The 18,614-nt window shown below is 48.5% G+C and overlaps 1 protein-coding gene across 3 annotated transcripts in view; it reads right to left on the bottom strand.

The window, feature by feature from the left end:
• The window catches only part of HTT (huntingtin), a 192,780-nt gene that overhangs the window by 47,677 nt on the left and 126,489 nt on the right, over nt 1–18,614 (bottom strand). For all 3 annotated transcript variants that reach the window (XM_077280055.1, XM_077280053.1, XM_077280056.1), the window contains 3 exons: nt 6,350–6,557; nt 1,587–1,731; nt 824–1,003 (listed from right to left, as the gene is read on the bottom strand). In XM_077280055.1, coding sequence (XP_077136170.1) covers nt 824–1,003; nt 1,587–1,731; nt 6,350–6,557 — 533 coding nt within the window. The remainder of the gene's footprint in view (nt 1–823; nt 1,004–1,586; nt 1,732–6,349; nt 6,558–18,614) is intronic.

Raw genomic sequence — 18,614 nt, 5'->3', positions numbered from 1 at the left:
GAGAGGTAGATGTAGAGAGATAGGAAGCAGTTCTGACAGCCACAGATTACTGACCTGGTCCTGCCATTTCAGTAGATGATTCAACACACGGCACCATCTAAGTAAGCGCCAACGGTGCCGTGCTGAGGATGCCGGAGGCAGAAGTTAGTACCAGCTGCCATGGAACACCGGAGTGAATGCTAACTAGGGCAAAACAAATCGCATTGCTCTTATCTACAGTGTGTGGTTGCTTTTATATTTTTCTACAGCTAGTTTAACTTCTTGAAGTTTCTGACAACTCTGATGTCCAGCCACAGAAAACTCAGATCACATCCCCAACCTACAAAAATTGAGATTATGAGCCCGGCCTCTCCCCAACATCAGTGTCTGACCTCACAAATGTTTTTTGGATGAATAGGGAAAAATTCTCACACAGATAACATTTCACTGCAAATATTGAGTTTCACCCATTGTATCATAGCTGGGAAGGACAGGGTTAAATCCCAGTTCTGCAGTGCTTGATTAGATGTATCTGCAGTGTTTTTCTAAGAAGCAGGAAGTAGCTTCATGGAGAGTCATTATGCTGCATGTTGAGCAATGTTCAGAGTGCTACTAGTGAGAGACCAGCCAAAATGTGAGCTGCAGCTGAGACAGGCCAGGGTCTGTTTGTGAGAGCTGCGGAGAACCGTGTGAGAGCTGCTTCCTGTTTATTATGAACTGTGCCCAGAGTTGAACACTTCTGTTTGGCACTGGAAGCTGCATGCATAATTCCTTTGTGTTGTGGATAATGTAATAGCACACAGCAGGTTTCCTTATGGGGCAAAGAGAGAATTAAGATACTTACTGTTGCTAAGTTCTCACAGCGGGACTGGATGGCCTGGATGAAAAGGCCGCTGGCAGCAGAATTCCTGTGTATTGCGCTAATGAAATCCTGCACCGGGGGTTCATGTGATAAGTTGATCAGATCCTGCACGTGGTTCACAATCAGCCAGGTCAGATGCTCCGAATCGTGCAGATTCTGACACTAAAACACAAAAGAAAGGGTTATCACTTATTTTCATACCCGAAATTAATACTAATTTGCATTACAGGATTCAGGCTCTGGACAGAATCAGTCTCCTTCCCCTCCTGGCAGATGACAAGGTAGTTCCTTGTTACTTGTCCTGCAGAAGAAACCTCCTAAACCTTCCTATCACACAGGCTCTGCTCCTTTCCTGACAAGCAGGCAGGAAGCGATTTATTTTATTTGCTCGACGGTGAACAGAGGATCGTTCTGCGGACCAGGCTGTGAGGGGAGTGACTGAGCATGTGAGTCCACCAGCACTGAGCTCAGCTGGACACTGTGCCTATTGCTAGACACTTAACACTACGTGGCGCCATACCATGAAAGTAAACTGATTAACTCTTCAAGGAATCATTTTTTTTTCAGCAGCAAGACAATGGCAATCCTCATTCATTTTCTTTGATCTGTACAATATAGATATCTATAGGCGCCACGACGCCTTCACAGGTTCTGACTAAAGCTGTATCCTCTCCGCACAAAGCCCCTGAACTGTGATCAGTGATACAGTAGTCAGCTTCTTAGTGAGGTCACAAATGATACTCACCACATAGTCACAGAAGAGGATGAGGGCGCCCCGGCGGACTATTTCCCGGTTACACACGCCGAGCCGGGACTGCGGCTCCACCTCGTCGCTGTCCGTGGATATCTGAGGACTCAGCAGCAGTTTCGTACTGGACAGGTTGTTTCTCCTTTATACAAGGATTAGATAGATTATTTTTCAGGCGTAAATTTTACTCAGCCTTAAAGAAATTGAATAAAAAGATAACGATGGAGAACACACTCCACATAAATGAAAGAACTGCAAGGAACCCCAATAACGGCAATAGGAACTATCAGTGAGGGTCTAAATCAACCGGAACATGAACGAAGCACAAACAGAGGTGAGCAAATACATTTGCAAGACCCTGGTCAGTATTCTGCAGCCGCAGGATGGGAACTCTGCAACCTCCTCCTGACCGCCGGCTTCCGCGGCTCCTCTTTTGATTAAGCGGCCTGGCACAATGTCATAGTAGAAGGAGGAAGCTCACGTTGGTTAAACAAAACAGTAGCCGGGGATGGCGGCAGGTCCAGCATGAATGGGATACTGACCCAGCCGCTGGACTGGGATACTGACCCAACTGCTGGACCTGGATCCTGCTAATGTATTTGCTTATCTCTAGTCAAGGTGTAACGGTTCATTTGTAAGTGGAAGCTACTACAGTAGTGTGAACAGAGTCAGAAACGTGGCGAAACTCATCCAGATGACACCAATGATATAGAGCCATCAATACAGCATATGTGATATTCGCCCCTAGGTAAATGAGCAACCATGCTGTTACTTATGTCGAAGCTTGGAAATGCCCCATAACTTATACTAATTTAAAAGGGGGACCTGTCAGACTGCTGTACCCCACTTGTTTAGTATAGGGGCATTATGAGGCCCAGTATTGTTCCGAGTATATTACATTCTGCCTTTTAAACCAAATGCTACCAAAAACTGGACACGACCATAATATCAGGCTTCATGTATTTTTCTACATGAACTCCAGGTCATTACGAGTTCACAGACACCAAACATGTCTAGGTTCCTATTTAAGTGGTGAAAAAAAAATCCAAACTTTGGCTAAAAAAAAAAGTTTCAATTTTTCGTGATCTAGGGTCGGGTGAGAGCTTATTTTTTGCGTGCCGAGCTGGCGTTTTTATTGATACCCTTTAGGTGCAGATACGTTCTTTTGATCGCCCGTTATTGCATTTTATTGTAATGTAGCGATTACGCAATTTAGCGATCAGGTTAACTCTTTTTTATAGTGATAGATCGGGCGATTCTGAATGCAGCGATACCAAATTTGGGTATATTTGATTTTTTTAAGTTTTATTTTGAATGGGGCGAAAGGGGGGTGATTTGAACTTTTTAATATTTTTAAAAACATTTTTTATTTTTTTTTATTTTGGCATGCTTCAATAGTCTCCATGGGAGATTAGAGGCTGCAGTTGTCTGATCGGCTCAGCTACATAGAGGCGATGATCAGATCGCCTGTATGTAGCAGAAATTCTCACTTGCTAGGAGCGCCGACCACTGGGTGGCGCTCATAGCAATCCGGCTATGGCAACCATAGAGGTCTGATGGAGACCTCTGGTTGTCATGTCAACCCATCGGTGACCCTCAGTCACGTGATGGGGTCACCGATGGGCGGGATTTCCGGTACGCTTACTGGAAGCGCGAGTTTTATGCCGCTATCAGAGATTGACAGCGGCATTTAACAGACGTGGGTGGATCGCCATTCCACCCACGGCTGTTAGAGGCACATGTCAGCTGTTCAAAACAGCTGACATGTGCTGGGAAAGATGTGGGCTCAGCGCTGGAGCCCGCATCAAAGGGAGGGATTCCGATATGGGCATACTATTACGCCCAACGTCGGAAAGGGGGTTAGTTAACGAGCCTTGTCACATGACTTAGGATCAAAGCCAAAACCAGAATCTCAATTTGCAGCCACTGTGTTTCAGTGCCAAGTGTGAGATGTGGTTTGGCCGTGTGAGAGGCGTCTGACAGATCCAAGAAGTAACATTTCTCCTTGCGGAGAGTGACATGTTAAGCATGTCGAGATGAGGAGACTTAAAGCCGCAATGCTCCTCTGGGAAATATGCAAATTGTCTCTTCAGAGAGGGAGAGGACTAGAACTGTAGCGCCATCTACAGGAAGTAGCAATCCTAAAAGTCAATGTCGACCCTTGTCACCTGACTTAGGATGAGCGCTAAAAGACGTCAATCACACTCGGGTCTGCTGAGGACCAGTTCGACATGAAAATTTTGGTGAAAGGTCCTCTTAAAATAAAAAAATAAATAGATAAAATTGCCCCCCCTCCAAAAGAGTTCAAATAATTTAACTAGAAACATACTGACAGGCAACAATAGTAAGAAATTAACATTGCCACCACCCCCCTCTCTGTCTGACAATGGCATGCGAGGGGTTATATCCTACGAGACCAACTTTATCAATGTGCATCAGAACATAGAAAAAAACTACACACAAAAAAAAAATATCATAAAAACTAAGCCGTGGATTATTTTCTGATGACAGCAGCCTGGGAGGGAATAAGACTTCGGGGAGTACCGCTTTAAAACTGAAATAAAAGTTTAGAAAAAACTAAAGTTTAACAATAAAACAGAAAAAAAAAAAATCTTGAGAACAAGTAGAATAAAGACTAATTAATAAGGACATCACAACTACACAAAATGCCAAATTATAATCCATAGGCTGCTTTCTGAGTATCTGGCATCACGTTAGGTGAAAGGTGGGAACCATGGCAACAAGAAGTTAATAACTTGTTAGGCTTCTCAATTAATTATATGGGCTCCAAGTAATTATGTATAAATTGGTAGAACAAATTGTACGGTGCGTGAAGGCTGTGTAGGAGCAAACATTGTATTTATGAGGGAGCGTGTCATATTAGGTTTGTGCGCGCCGGGCCTTCCTCCTACGCTAACGAGCGCGGCGTCCAATAATAATGCCGTACACGCGAGCTGTTTATGGTATTATGGCCATGGGGGGCAGGGATACAAAACAAGCGCATGCTGACATCTCAACGGGACAGAAAAAAATCATCTTAAAAGAGCAAGATTTATCCCAAAAAGTGGCTTTCCAAATAGACATGATCCGGTGATCTATGTTCTAAATCCCACCAATATCGACAGGTTCAGCTGACCTTTGTCGCATGTGTATGGGGCCCGGCACACAACCAGACCACAATGGAACAAATAATATAAATCTGTCTTATCTTCGCATTCCTTAGTTTGGAATGTAAGGTATTAAAAAGTTTTTACATTTTTATTTAAGAAAATCCATAGAACAGATTAAAGTATTCAACTTTGTAATATATCATCTGATCAGAGAAATCAGCCTCTTTCTCCTCCTGATCTTTCACTTTCAGTTCACAGGTATAATATATTCAGTTAAGACAGATTCTACCATTATGGAGATAGGAGATGACAGTTGGTGCTTTAAGACTTCTATGGAGGAGGAGAAGGAGAAGGAGGAGGAGCTAGTGGAACACCGACATTCCGCTACAAGTTCTCCAGAAATGACAGTTACACTTCTCCATAGAACTTTATGAGCACCAACTGTCATCTATCTCAGTAATGGGAAAATCTGTCCTCACTGAAGTCACATTTTATCTGTAAATTAAGACTTTTCACAATGAAAGATCAATCCAGGATTAGAAAGAAGCAGATTTCTGATAAGATATATCCCAAAGTTTCTGATTGATTAATGAGGATAAAATACATATATTAAAACGGCTACTACTCTTTATGCTTTCGGGGCTCCAGTAAATTTCAAAAATGCAAATGCAGAAGTCAAACACTTGTACAATACTAATCATCATGCAATACCATATTAACCCCATGCCCTGACTATGTAGAGAGTTGCGTCCGTGTCACCAGCTGCAGGATTTCTGAATAAAAAAAAATAAAAAAAAAGATGTTGCCATCTTAAAAAGTGAGGGCATATTACTACGATTAGGAGAGGTCTGTTTTTGGGATACCCCACAATACTAATTATTAGGGGGGCACAGTGCTGCTGCAGCAGAGACCCCCAAGGCTGTGTGTAGGAATGCAGATACCAACATTCCCTTGTTGCAGTTCACCAGGGGGCGCTGATGTGAAGGGACAGAAAAAAGAGAAGGGGTTGCAGTAAAGAACCAGCTCTGCATTCACTTCATTCTCAAGATCAGTGAGGATCCGCAAGAGCAGATTGCCCCCGTTCATAAAAGGATGGTCACATCTTAACAATCAAGGGTTAGATATACGGGTCTGCTTTTCACCCTATAAGCAGTGCCATGTCTGTCTATGGGCTTCGTCTGATATCTTAGTTCAAACCCATTCACTTACCTGGGAACGAGCTGCAATTCTTCTCACAATCTATAATGTTGCACTGATTATAGGAGAAAAAAAAATGGATCCTGGCTCTGATCTAATCATACGTAGGCATCAGGCTACATTCAAATGAGTTTCTAATTTTACATAATGGAAATATAGGCTCTTTTTCTTCAGTGTGGCCTCTGGGACCCCCAGCGACCCCGAGAACAGGGCTCACAGAGTGTATGATCCGATCCGTTCATTGTCTATAGGACTGCACCTTACTATTTCAGACAGTCCCAAAGACAATGAATGAAGCAGAGGACGAGTGTGCACACATACACTCCTAGTCAAGTCAGGTCTCTGCGGAGCCCAGTTTTGGAATCACGAGGGGTCCGGCAATTGATAAAACGTGGAATTTTTGAAAATCCCTAGAACGCGGTTTCTTAAAAGGGATATATTACGAGGACTTACTTCAGGGTCTGGTGGACTTCTGACCACCAGTTGTAGTTTGTGTAGTCAATCAGCAGCAGAAACTGACACCAGAGAAGAACTAGAGATGGATGGGTGGGAAACATGGACTCCACCAGGTCGCTCAGGCTCTCCAGCGTGTAGAAGGTGCCATCGTCGCCGCTCCCCTTGAACAATCTTGTAGCTGCGTTTGTGATTCTCCGGAATGTACCTGCGAAGAAGAATTAGTTACAAAACCATCCACAGTAAATTTGCTGCAAAAATTCATGTAACTCCCCCACTCATGTGAATGGGGTTTGTGGAAATCCATCCACCTCCGGCACCATCAATGAGCGTTAGATGAATGGGACTGATCCTCAGCTGCAGACATTTCTGCAACAAGTCGGCAAGGCGAGAATAAGCAATTGTGGATCATTTCCAACAAAATGAAGGAAAACGCTATTAATTAAATTAATTTAAAATTACCTCTAAAACTAGTCATTTCTTTTGTTAAGCTACTAAAGAGGAATTTTTGGTTCTTACCGTAAAATCTCTTTCTTGGAGCCTTCATTGGGGGACACAGGTAACCATGGGTGTATGCTGCTGTCACTAGGAGGCTGACACTATGCAAATAAAGAAGAAGTAATTCCTCCCCGGCAGTATACACCCTCCGACAGGCACCAGGCAACTCAGTTGGTGCAAAAGCAGTAGTAGGAACAGGTAATATAAAACTCAACCTATGTACCAACCCACAACAACGGCACGTTAGCCAACACAGTACAACTTCAAGGGAGGGTGCTGTGTCCTCCAATGAAGGCTCCAAGAAAGAGATTTTACGGTAAGAACCAAAAATCCCTCTTTCTTTCTCGCTTCATTGGGGGACACAGGTAACCATGGGACATCCAAAAGCAGTCCCTAGGGCGGGATATTCTGCCGAAAAATAGAAGTTAGGTCGGCCGGTGAGAAACCGCCGCCTGCAGTATCTTCCTACCCAGGCTCGCATCTGCAGAAGCCTGAGTATGCACCTTGTAAAATTTTACAAAGGTGTGAATAGATGACCACGTTGCGGCCTTGCAAACTTGCGAGGCCAAAGCTTGGTGACGAACAGCCCAGGAAGCTCCCACAGCTCGGGTAGAGTGAGCCCTCACCCCTGAAGGAGGCCGCTTGTCTTGGACGCGCTATGCCTCCAGAACCGCCGAACGGATCCAACGAGCAATTGTGGACTTGGAGGCGGGGAGTCCCTTTCGACGACCTTCCGAGACGATGAACAGAGAATCGGCCTGACGAAAAGAGGCAGTTCTGGCAAGATAGATCCGGATAGCCCTGACCACATCCAACTTGAAGGGATTTCTCCAAGGGATGAACCGGGGAAGGGCACAAGGAAGGGAGGACAATGTCCTCATTGATGTGAAAGGCTGAGACTACCTTTGGTAAGAAGGACTGAACCAGTTGAAGAACCACCTTGTCCTGGTGGAGGACTAGAAAGGGAGAGCGACAGGACAACGCTGCCAGTTCCGAGACTCTCCTAATCGAGGTGATGGCAACCAAGAAGGCCACTTTCCACGATAGAAGCGAGAAGGAAATGTCCTGCATAGGTTCAAAAGGCGCCCGCTGGAGGGCATCTAAGAAGAGTTTGAGATCCCAAGGCTCGACAGGAGGAAGATAAGGGGGAGCTATATGCGAGACCCCCTGAATAAAGGTCCTCACCTGAGGGAGGGAGGCTATGTCTCTTTGAAAAAGGATGGACAGAGCAGAAATCTGACCCTTCAAGGTGCTAAGGGAAAGTCCCGCATCGAGATCCGCTTGAAGAAAACTGAGAAGGGATGGAAGGGAAAAGGTCATAGGAAACAGACCGTTGACCTCGCACCATCGGAAAAAGGCCTTCCAACATCTGTGGTAGATACGCAAGGAAGCCGGTTTCCTCGCCCTTATCATAGTCTGGATGACGCTGTGCGAAAAACCCGCGTCCTTCAGGACCGCGGCCTCAATGGCCATACCATTAAATTCAGAGACCGAGAATTCGGGTGGAAGAGGGGCCCCTGTGAAAGAAGATCCGGTAAATCCGGTAGCCTCCATGGAACGTCCGATAGCATGTTCACCAGATCCGCGTACCAAGCCCTGCGAGGCCAATCTGGAGCTACCAAGAGCACAGGGACCCCTTCCGACTTGATCTTTTTGACGATTCAAGGGGAGGGGTGGGAACAGATAGGGCATCTGGAACTGGGCCCACGAGATCATGAGAGCGTCGCATCCGACGGCCATCGGCTCCCGAGATCTGGAAACGAACTGGGGAACCTTGTGGTTCGCCCGGGAGGCCATTAAGTCGACGTCTGGGACGCCCCACCGCTGACAAATGTGGCTGAAGATTGAGGGAAGGAGAGACCACTCGACCACCACAATGCCTTGGAGACTTAGAAAGTCGGCTTCCCAATTGTCTACCTTGGGATGTGGACGGCTGAGAGAAAGGGAACGTGGCTCTCTGCCCAACGCAGAATCTTTGCCACTTCCGTCATGACTTGAATGCTGCGAGTCCCTCCCAGGTGGTTTATGTAAGCCACGGCTGTGGCGTTGTCTGACTGAACGCGGACCGCCTTTCCCGAGAGGAGGGACTGCCACAGACGAGGGCTAGGAAGATAGCTCGGAGTTCCAAGAGGTTGATAGGAAGACTTGCCTCTTGAACAGTCCAGCGGCCCTGGGCCATGAGGTGGAGAGAAACCGCTCCCCAACCCTGGAGACTGGCGTCGGTGGTGATGACCTGCCAGCGGGGAGTGAGAAATGACCTCCCGCGCAGAATGGAGGTAGACAGCGTCCACCAAGAGAGGGACTGGTTCACCTTGGAAGAAAGGCGAAACGGACGGTCCACGGAAAGCGGATTCTTGTCCCAGGCGGCTAGAACGGCCAGCTGGAGGGGACGAGAGTGGAACTGAGCATAGGGAACCGCTTCCATTGAAGCGACCATTTTCCCCAGAACCCTCATGGCGAGGCGGAGGGACAGCGGGTTCGGACCCTTTAGCGCTCTGACACCCCGACGAAGAGAAAGGATCTTCTCCTTGGGGAGGATAACCTGAGCCTGAGAGGTGTCGAATTCCATGCCCAGGAATTCCAAGCGTTGGGTGGGGATCAAGGATGACTTCTGGTAGTTGATTATCCAACCGAGGCGAATGAGCGTGTCCAGAGTAAGCTGGAGGCTCTGGCTGCAATCCCGAAGGGACGAACCCTTGATCAAGGGGTCGTCGAGGTAAGGGATCACCAGAATCCCCTTTGAACGTAGAATGGCCATGACGGCTGCCATGACCTTCGTAAAGACACTGGGAGCAGAGGCCAGCCCGAAGGGGAGAGCCGTGAACTGGTAATGATGTTCCTGGATCGTGAACCGGAGAACCCTCTGATGCTGTACGCAAATCGGAACGTGGAGGTACGCATCCCGAATGTCCACGGAACACAGGAACTCTCCTGGTTCCATGGACGCGACCACCGAGCGTAGCGATTCCATCCTGAAGTGTCGAATCCTGAGATGGCGGTTTAACTGCTTGAGATCCAAAATTTTTTTGGGACCACGAACAGGTTCGAGTAAAAACCTGAAAACCGCTCGTGATAAGGAACCGGAACCACGACTCCTGAGGCGAGGAGTGAATCGACGGCCTGGAGAAGCCCTGGGAGATGAGAGGACTGTTTGGGAGGACGAGAAAGCAGGAAACGTCTTCCTGGGGGTGAAGAAAATTCTATCTTGTAGCCCACAGTGAAGATCTCCCTGACCCAGGCGTCGTCGACTACAGATAGCCAAACTTCCTAGAACAGAAGAAGACGGCCTCCCACCCTGGAAGGATTTCCAGGTGGGGGCGACCCGTCATTTATTAGCAAATCTATGGCCCCGAGATCCAGATGGTTTAGAGGTGTGGCTCTTAGCTCTCCAGCGCGGGGGAGGCCTGAAAGAGGGCTTCCTCTGGTCTCCTTGTGAGGAAGGGCAGTCCTGATTGGGGTTTCCTGAGGAGTTGAAGGACCAAAAGGGACAAAAGGACTGGGGGCCCCTTCTATTGAAAGAACGTTTAGGCTTGGACTGGGGTAAGGAGGTACTCTTACCACCCGTAGCGTCCGAGATCATTTGATCTAGCTGTGTGCCGAAGAGTCTAGCGCCCTGGAAAGTCAGACCAGTGAGGGATTTTTTAGAAGCGGGATCTGCGTTCCACGCTTTAAGCCAAAGTACCCAGCGAATGGCCACAATGTTACTGTTAGCCCTAGCCGAGCAGGCTGCCGCATCAAGGGAGGCATTCATGAGATATTTTCCCGCCAGAGAAATCTGGTCCGCTAAATCAGACAGTTCCTCTGCAGGAGCGGAGGCCAAAATGCCTCTGCGTAGGGTTTTGGCCCAGGCTGACACAGCTTTCGCTACCCATGAAGAGGCGAAACTAGGACAAAGAGAGGCTCCGGAAGCCTCAAACGCCGATTTGGCTAAAGCCTCGATCTGTCTGTCCGTGGGGTCTTTAAGAGAAGCCGCGTCCGGAATAGACAAAACCGTCTGAGAAGATAGTCTGGACACCGGCGGGTCGACCTTAGGAGACTCGGACCATTTGCTGACAAGGTCGGAGTGGAAAGGGTATAAGACATCTAGTCGTTTCCTGCCAGGGAAACGCTTACCAGGGTTTTCCCAGTGAGAAGAGGTAGTGTTGTCAAACTCCTTGTGATTAGGAAACACCCTAGAGGGATGTTTAATCCGTTTAAAAGCAACGGAGACATCCTGAGAGTTTGTCTCATCCTCCTTAAGATCAAGCATCTGAATGATAGCCGAAATAAGGCTATCGACCATATCCTGAGCTCCGGAAGTCTGATCTGCATCCGAGTCAGACTCCGACTGAGAGGTTACGTCAGACCTGAGGTCTGCGAGGAGGGGGAACGGGCAGTAAAGGGTATCCCGACGTGGTCCGGAGAACTGGAAGAGGATCTAGATAAGAGTCCTTTTTCTGTATCTTTTGTCAAGCCTGCCTCTGTGAGGGTCTTGGACAGGTGCGAGCGAATCGCCGTATGAGGCGTTCGTGGCACTGGTAGCATTAGATAGAAGCGGGATACGTTCAAGTGCCTGGACCAGGGACTGAGACACCTTAGTCAGGTCTGACACTGATTGCGACATTGCAACAGCCCACTCCGGGGGAGGGGGGGTGCACTCATCCTGAGGCCTAGGGGCTTCCTGAGGGACGGACATAGCGGAAGGAACGCAGGACGGGCAGAAAGGAGAAGGCTGACCTGAGGCCCACTTTTTCTTACAGTGAGCGCAGGCGTACTGGACGACCGTTGGAGTGGGGTCGGACATAGGTAGAGGTATTACCTTGCAGGTGCAGAGGAATAATGCCGGGAAGGGTAGAGCCCCAGAGAGCAGTAGTGCCCAGCCTACCGATATAACAGAGGTAGCGGCAGCCGCAGGCGTCCCCCAGAGATCCACGTGAGCCACGCGATGTGCTGAAGACGCTGCAGGAAGAGGAAGTCGCCTGTGCAGCGCGGGAACCATGCTGCGGAGGTGGGCGTGCATAAACGCCGAAGGTGGGAGACAGGAACGCCCCCGACAGCGCTGGACTCCCTGAGAAGCGTTGCCGCGGGGATAAAGGGCGGAACAAGGCCGCAAGGGGGCGTGGTCAGCCGGGCGCCGAAAAAGCCGGCTGAAGAGGAAGAGAAAAAAATGGCGGGCGAACTGACACCGAAAAGGTAGACGGTGTGGGGGTGGGGGAACAAGACCCACAAAGGGGCTAGAAAAGGTGCACGCTCTGGACACTTCCCCTGAGCCCCTCCGAATGAATAAACTGTTCACTCCGGGGGAGGGGGCAGGCTGTACGCTCACACTGGTCCCTAAATGTTGATTGGAGATTCCCTACCTGCGGCTGAGGAATGCATCAGGAGCCCTTGTCCGAGGAGAGGGTCCTGGGATGAAGTCCTCCTTCCCGCGCCACGAACATCGGCGCAGAAGATGGCGTCAACCCCTAAACAGGGGGAGAGGGTCACTGGGAGTGACCGCCGTCTTCCTCTCAGCCCACTCCGAGGAGAGAGATGAGAAGGGGAAAACGGGCCAGGACTAGCCACCGAAAAAGGGTCACCCTGAACACCTAAAAGGGTGACAGGGGACGAAGTCCTGCCCAGCGGGTCCGAGAGGGTGCGATGTGGGTGAATCCACACTGCTCTCTCGGCCGCTCAAAGTGGGGAAAACAGGGTGAGAAAACTGCACCCTGTTACCCTGAAGAAAGTATCTGAAAAAGAAAGGGGAAATGATTAATAACACAACAAATCCCTGTAAAAGAAATGCGGATCTGGTGTTAGATCCAGGTCCGCCTCCTACAGACACTAAGCAAAAACTGAGTTGCCTTGTGCATGTCGGAGGGTGTACACTGCCGGGGAGGAGTTACTTCTTCTTTATTTGCATAGTGTCAGCCTCCTAGTGACGGCAGCATACACTCATGGTTACCTGTGTCCCCCAATGAAGCGAGAAAGAAAATCCGATTCAGACTACTTTTAATTACTGGCGTTTTAAGAAAGCACTGTGCTCCGCCTTTATATAATATTCACTAGATGGCAAAAATGACTTGGAACAAGATCCTCTGGGTCACTACAATTCGGGCTGTCCCAAACATGTATCTTTTTTGTTATTATTTATAGGGGTTTTCCATCAAACAAAGTACATTTTAATCAATAGATCTTGGAATATACGTACGCTACTTACCTGGTAGCAGTGTTTTTTCAGGAGCCATGACAGCACAACGAGAGAGGGGATCCGCCCTTCAGGGACAGGAAACCTCAGGCATAAAAAGGGCGGCACCTCACTCCCCCGCCAGTTGGTTTACAGAGTACAAGCGGACCTTTTAGGTTAGTAATACACAACAATATTAAATATGGTACAATTCACCCAGTGAGTAAACTTAGGAATTACTACAGGAAGTGTTGATCCCAATAAAGAAAAGGGTAGGGAATATAAGGGTGCTGTCATGGCTCCTGAAAAAACACTGCTACCAGGTAAGTAGCGTACGTATTTATTCAGTCGCCATGACAGCACAACGAGAGACTTTCAGAGAAGTTAAAAAGTGACTAGGGAGGGACTACTGCCTCCAGCACCCTTCTCCCGAATGTGAGGTCGGAGGAGTCACCTAGATCTAATCTATAGTGCTTAAGAAAGGTGGATGGAGAAGACCATGTGGCCGCCTTACAAATGTCTTCAATCGACACGTCAGCTCTCTCAGCCCAGGATGTGGCTACCGCTCGAGTGGAATGAGCCTTTATACCTTCCGGAATTTCCACGCCACCTGCGGTATAAGCAAGAGATATCGCCTCCCTAATCCATCTGGATAGTGTATTTTTCGATACTCTAAGCCCTTTCCTAACTCCCTGGTAGGATACAAATAAGGAGTGATCTTTTTTCCAGGTGTCTGTTACTGAAATGTATCTGAGAAGACACCTACGTACGTCTAAACAATGAAACCGATGTTCCTTATCATTAGAGGGATTAGAACAGAAAGAAGGTAGGACCACCTCTTGGGATCTATTAAATTTTGAGGCAACCTTTGGAAGATAAAGGGGGTCAGGTCTCATAATCACTCTATCTTCCCTAAACTGCATATATGGAGGCTGTCTCGACAATGCTTGTAGGTCACTAACCCTTCTCGCAGACGTGAGGGCAACTAAGAGGGCTGTTTTGACCGACAGGATTTTGATTGGAACAGTATCAATAGGTTCGAACGGGGCTTGTGTTAGAGCTGAGAGCACGAGATTTAGGTCCCATGGGACTATTCTTTGTTTAATAACTGGCCTGGATCTGGTAACAGCTTTGAAGAATCTAGATATCCAGTGATTATTGGCTAAGTCAGTATTATATAGCGCCCCCAGGGCTGAAACCTGAACTCTGAGGGTACTGGTGGCTAAACCCATCTCTAGGCCCCTTTGTAAAAATTCTAAAATTTGCGTAATATTAGGTTTTTGATCAATTTGTGCCCCCGAACTTGAAAGGAATCTTCTCCAGACCCTGACATAGATGTTAGTCGTGGAGGCTTTCCTACTTTTTAGCAGTGTATTGATAAGATTTTTAGAGAATCCCTTCCCCTTCAGAAGTGACCTCTCAAATTCCACGCTGTTAGGTGTAAGTTGGTTACTCGTGGGTGTAGGACTGGACCCTGGGAGAGGAGGTCTGGTATCTCTGGTAGGATCCATGGCTGGGAAATGGACATGTTTCTCAGCCATGGGAACCACGATCTTCTGGGCCAGAACGGGGCTATCAGAATCACTCGGGCCCTGTCTTCCCGAATTTTCCTCAGAACTAAAGGAATCAGATTTAGAGGGGGAAAAGCATAGGCGAGCCTGAAGTTCCAGGAGATTGAGAGAGCATCGACTGCGTATGGGTTGTCCCCTGGACTTAGGGAACAGAAGTGATGTAGTTTTCTGTTTCCACGATTGGCAAAGAGATCTATTTCCGGACATCCCCATAACTGTACGATCTGATTGAAGACAGCCGGTTTCAGAGACCAGTCCCCTTGTTTGAGCTCGTTGCGGCTTAAATAATCGGCCCTGGTATTTAGTTTTCCCTTTATGTGGAGCGCTGTAAGGGAGAGCAGGTGATTCTCGGCCATCTGAAAAATACGATTTGCAACATCCATTAATGATCTAGACCGCGTACCTCCCTGGTGGTTAATATAGGCAACGGTCACTTGGTTGTCAGAGAGTAGTCTGACATGTCTACCCTGTAGAGGTATAAGAAACTCGTTTAAGGCACGTTCTACCGCCAACAATTCTTTTAGATTGGAGGATGACGCTCGCTCAGGTTGGGACCACAATCCCTGCACGCAATTATCTTCCCAGTGAGCCCCCCAACCCGTGGGGCTAGCATCAGTTGTCACTACTCGCGTGACCCGATTTGACCAGGGTACTCCTCGACGAAGATTTGGAATGTGTGTCCACCAAACTAGTGAATCAGTGGCCTCAACCGATAGAGAAAATTTGTTATCTAGGCTAGCGCCCAGCCGACGAAAATTATGTAGCACATCCCACTGCAGAGTCCTAGTGTGAAATTGTGCCCAGAGTACTGCCGGAAAACACGAAGTAAGAGAACCCAAAAGTGACATCGCCCCCCTTAAGGAGATTACAGGATTATTAATTGCTCTGGTGACCAGTCGGTGAATACTGTGGACTTTCGAGTCCGGCAGGCGACATTCCTGCTGAACCGAGTCCACAATAAGACCCAAAAACTCCTGTGATGTTACGGGCTGAAGACGCGATTTTTTGAGATTAATAACCCATCCTAAGCTATGTAATGCTGTTATCACTTTTCCCAACTGGTCTTTACAGTGTGACTCTGAACGTCCCACAATTAACAAGTCATCTAAGTATGGAATTATTAGTATGTTTTGTTCGTGAAGGTGTGCCATAACCTCTACCATGATCTTAGTGAAAACCCGGGGTGCAACTGCAACACCAAAAGGGAGTGCTCGATACTGAAAGTGCTGTACCGTGCCGGCAAGAGAAACCGCCACCCTGAGAAAGCGCTGATGATTTACATGTATTGGGACATGGTAATAGGCGTCTTTCAGATCTAAGACGACCATAAAGCAATTGTGAAAAAGTAGCTTTATTGCTGTTTTCACAGATTCCATTTTAAAGGATGGGATCAGCAAGAATTCATTCAGGCCTTTAAGGTTGATGATGGTGCGATACGACCCATCTGGCTTTTTAATCAGGAATAAAGGGGAGTAAAACCCCTTACCTCGTTCCTCTGTGGGTACCTTAATCAGAACCCCCTTTTTTTGGAGATCATGGACTTCTGACTCCAAAGCCAATTGTTCTGCGGAAGAAGAACGGATAGGAGTTAATTTGAATTTGTCCTGAGGCATCTGATGGAACTGCAACTCTAAGCCCTCTTTGATGATACTGAGGATCCATGGACTATTGGTGATCTTCAACCAGGCTGGATAGAAGGCTAGAAGCCTACCACCCACCTGGTCCGCCAGTCATTGAGGTTTTTTGGAGTCTCGAGAGGAGTTAAACATATAACCTCTACCTCTTCGTCTGCTGTTGTAATATCTGGTCGAATCTCTATTCGGCTCCCTCTCGGATCTTCGGCGATAAGACCATCCTCTGGTGTAATCCTTCCTGTAAAAGGGTCTTCCCAAAAAAGGGAATCGTTTTTTACTGTCACCAGCCTTCTCAAGCAGCTCATCTAGCACTGGACCAAACAAATGAACCCCCTCACAGGGGATGCCGCATAATTTTGACCTGGCCTGCAAATCTCCTGGCCAACATTATATCCAGAGTGCTCTGCGGGCTGCATTGGATAAGGCTGAGGATCTTGCGGCCAGCCTGACGGAATCCGCTGATGCATCGGAAAGGAAGGCTGCCGCATCCTGAATTATGGACATAGATGACAGGATCTCACTTCTAGGAGTTTTATCTTTAAGTTGGTCTTCCAGGTGGCCTAGCCACACCATCAACGACCGGGCCGTGCAGGTGGCCGCAATTGCTGGTCTCAGAGATCCCGCAGATGTCTCCCAAGCTCCTTTAAGGAACACATCAGCTTTCCTATCAAGCGGGTCTTTCAAGTTGCCTAAATCCTCAAATGGGAGAGACGATTTTTTGCACGCCTTGGCCACCGCAGCATCTAATTTTGGGACCTTGTCCCAAGAAGACGAAGCCTCTTCCTCAAAAGGATACCTTCTTTTGAAAGCTGGTGGTAGTGACCCCTTCCTTTCGGGCTTTTTCCACTCCTTCGTAATCAGTGACTTGATTTTTTCTACTACCGGAAAAAACCTTTTGGATTTACGGTCTATGCCTTTAAACATGATGTCCTGAATAGAACTTTCAGACTGAGTTTCCTCAATCCCCATGGTGTTGTTAACAGCTTTCACTAGATGATTAACCCTATCTAGCGACAGACAGGCTCGGCTGGACTCTATTCCTTCAGAGGATGATGAAGACGGAAGTGAATCCGAGCTCACACCGCCTGACTCAGAATCCACATCTGATACTGGGGATGAAATTTCTTTCCTTCTTTTGGTGACCTTTTTTTGAGAGCTGGAATTCATGGAATCTCTGACCTCCTGTCTAACCAGGTCCCTAAGAGTAGACGTTAGGTCAGGGGCCTCCTCCTCCAATAGATGCTGTATGCAGGATTTGCACAGCTTCTTTTTATGTCCCTCTGGAAGCGGCTCCGTACATATGGCGCACTCCCTATGCTTGGATTTGGAGGTACATTTTCTCCCCTAATAAGGAGAGAGGGAATACAAGGAGGGACAGAAATCAGAAGGCATACTTTCACGTAGCTCACTTACCCGTCCCTGTAGCGAATGGTACCGTAATTGGGGGGTCCTTATCAGCCGGAGGTTTCTTACGGCCTGAGGACTTTGATGATCTCTGAGCCGATCTAGCTCCACCAGCGCGACTACTGCCACTAGACCGCTGCTGGGAGCTGACCTGAGGCTCTTTCAATTCATGCTGCTGCTGCTGCTGCTGCTGCTCCTGCTGCTGCTGCTGCTGCCGCGATGCTCCGTCCGACGAATCCATTGCAGAAATGAAGAATCAGGAGCAGCTTGCAGCTCACACGAGCTCCTTAATAAACCCCCACGGTACCACCCCCTGATGGGGGACAGCAGGGAATCCAGGTGGTGCGAATTGCACTTAGTGCAAATAGGGCACGCTCCCCAGGGCCCCCCCGCAACGCCCCTGAGATCCGGCGCCATCCGGACGACAGGGCGCCGCCATTACTCGGGGACGGCACTACTGCGCCTGCCCCGTCGCGTCATCAAGCCGTGCCGCCCGTCGCAACATCCGGAAACGTCACTTCCGGCTGCGACTGCAGCAACGCCGGCCGACACGCGCGAGGAGACGCCAGTGCCGCCCGGAGTAGACAGCGCGCCCGTGGAATAGCGCACAGATCCCCTGAGGCACCGGCAGGCACGACCCCAGGACAGCAGCCCCAATACTCACCAGGTACATGCGGCCCACAATAGAAGTCGGCTACCCTCAGAGGCCGCTTCTCTCTGCTGTCACCGACACAGACAGTGCCCCTGCCGTGTGGTGCTTCCACAACCTGATTAGACCGAGGTAGGGGACCCCCGCTACCTGCATCGGTCTGTCAGACGTGGGATCTCTTCTTTTAATCTTCAACCCTCTTCATAGGGTCTGCCTGAAGAGGTTCCCCGTCAGGGACAGGAAACCAACTGGCGGGGGAGTGAGGTGCCGCCCTTTTTATGCCTGAGGTTTCCTGTCCCTGAAGGGCGGATCCCCTCTCTCGTTGTGCTGTCATGGCGACTGAATAAAATAATAATTTCCACAA

This window comes from Ranitomeya variabilis, chromosome 1 (assembly GCF_051348905.1).
Source record: "Ranitomeya variabilis isolate aRanVar5 chromosome 1, aRanVar5.hap1, whole genome shotgun sequence".
In the NCBI taxonomy this organism is placed as follows: domain Eukaryota; kingdom Metazoa; phylum Chordata; class Amphibia; order Anura; family Dendrobatidae; genus Ranitomeya; species Ranitomeya variabilis.
Note: the sequence above shows the minus strand (reverse complement) of the source record. Positions and strands in the feature narration are given on the sequence as shown.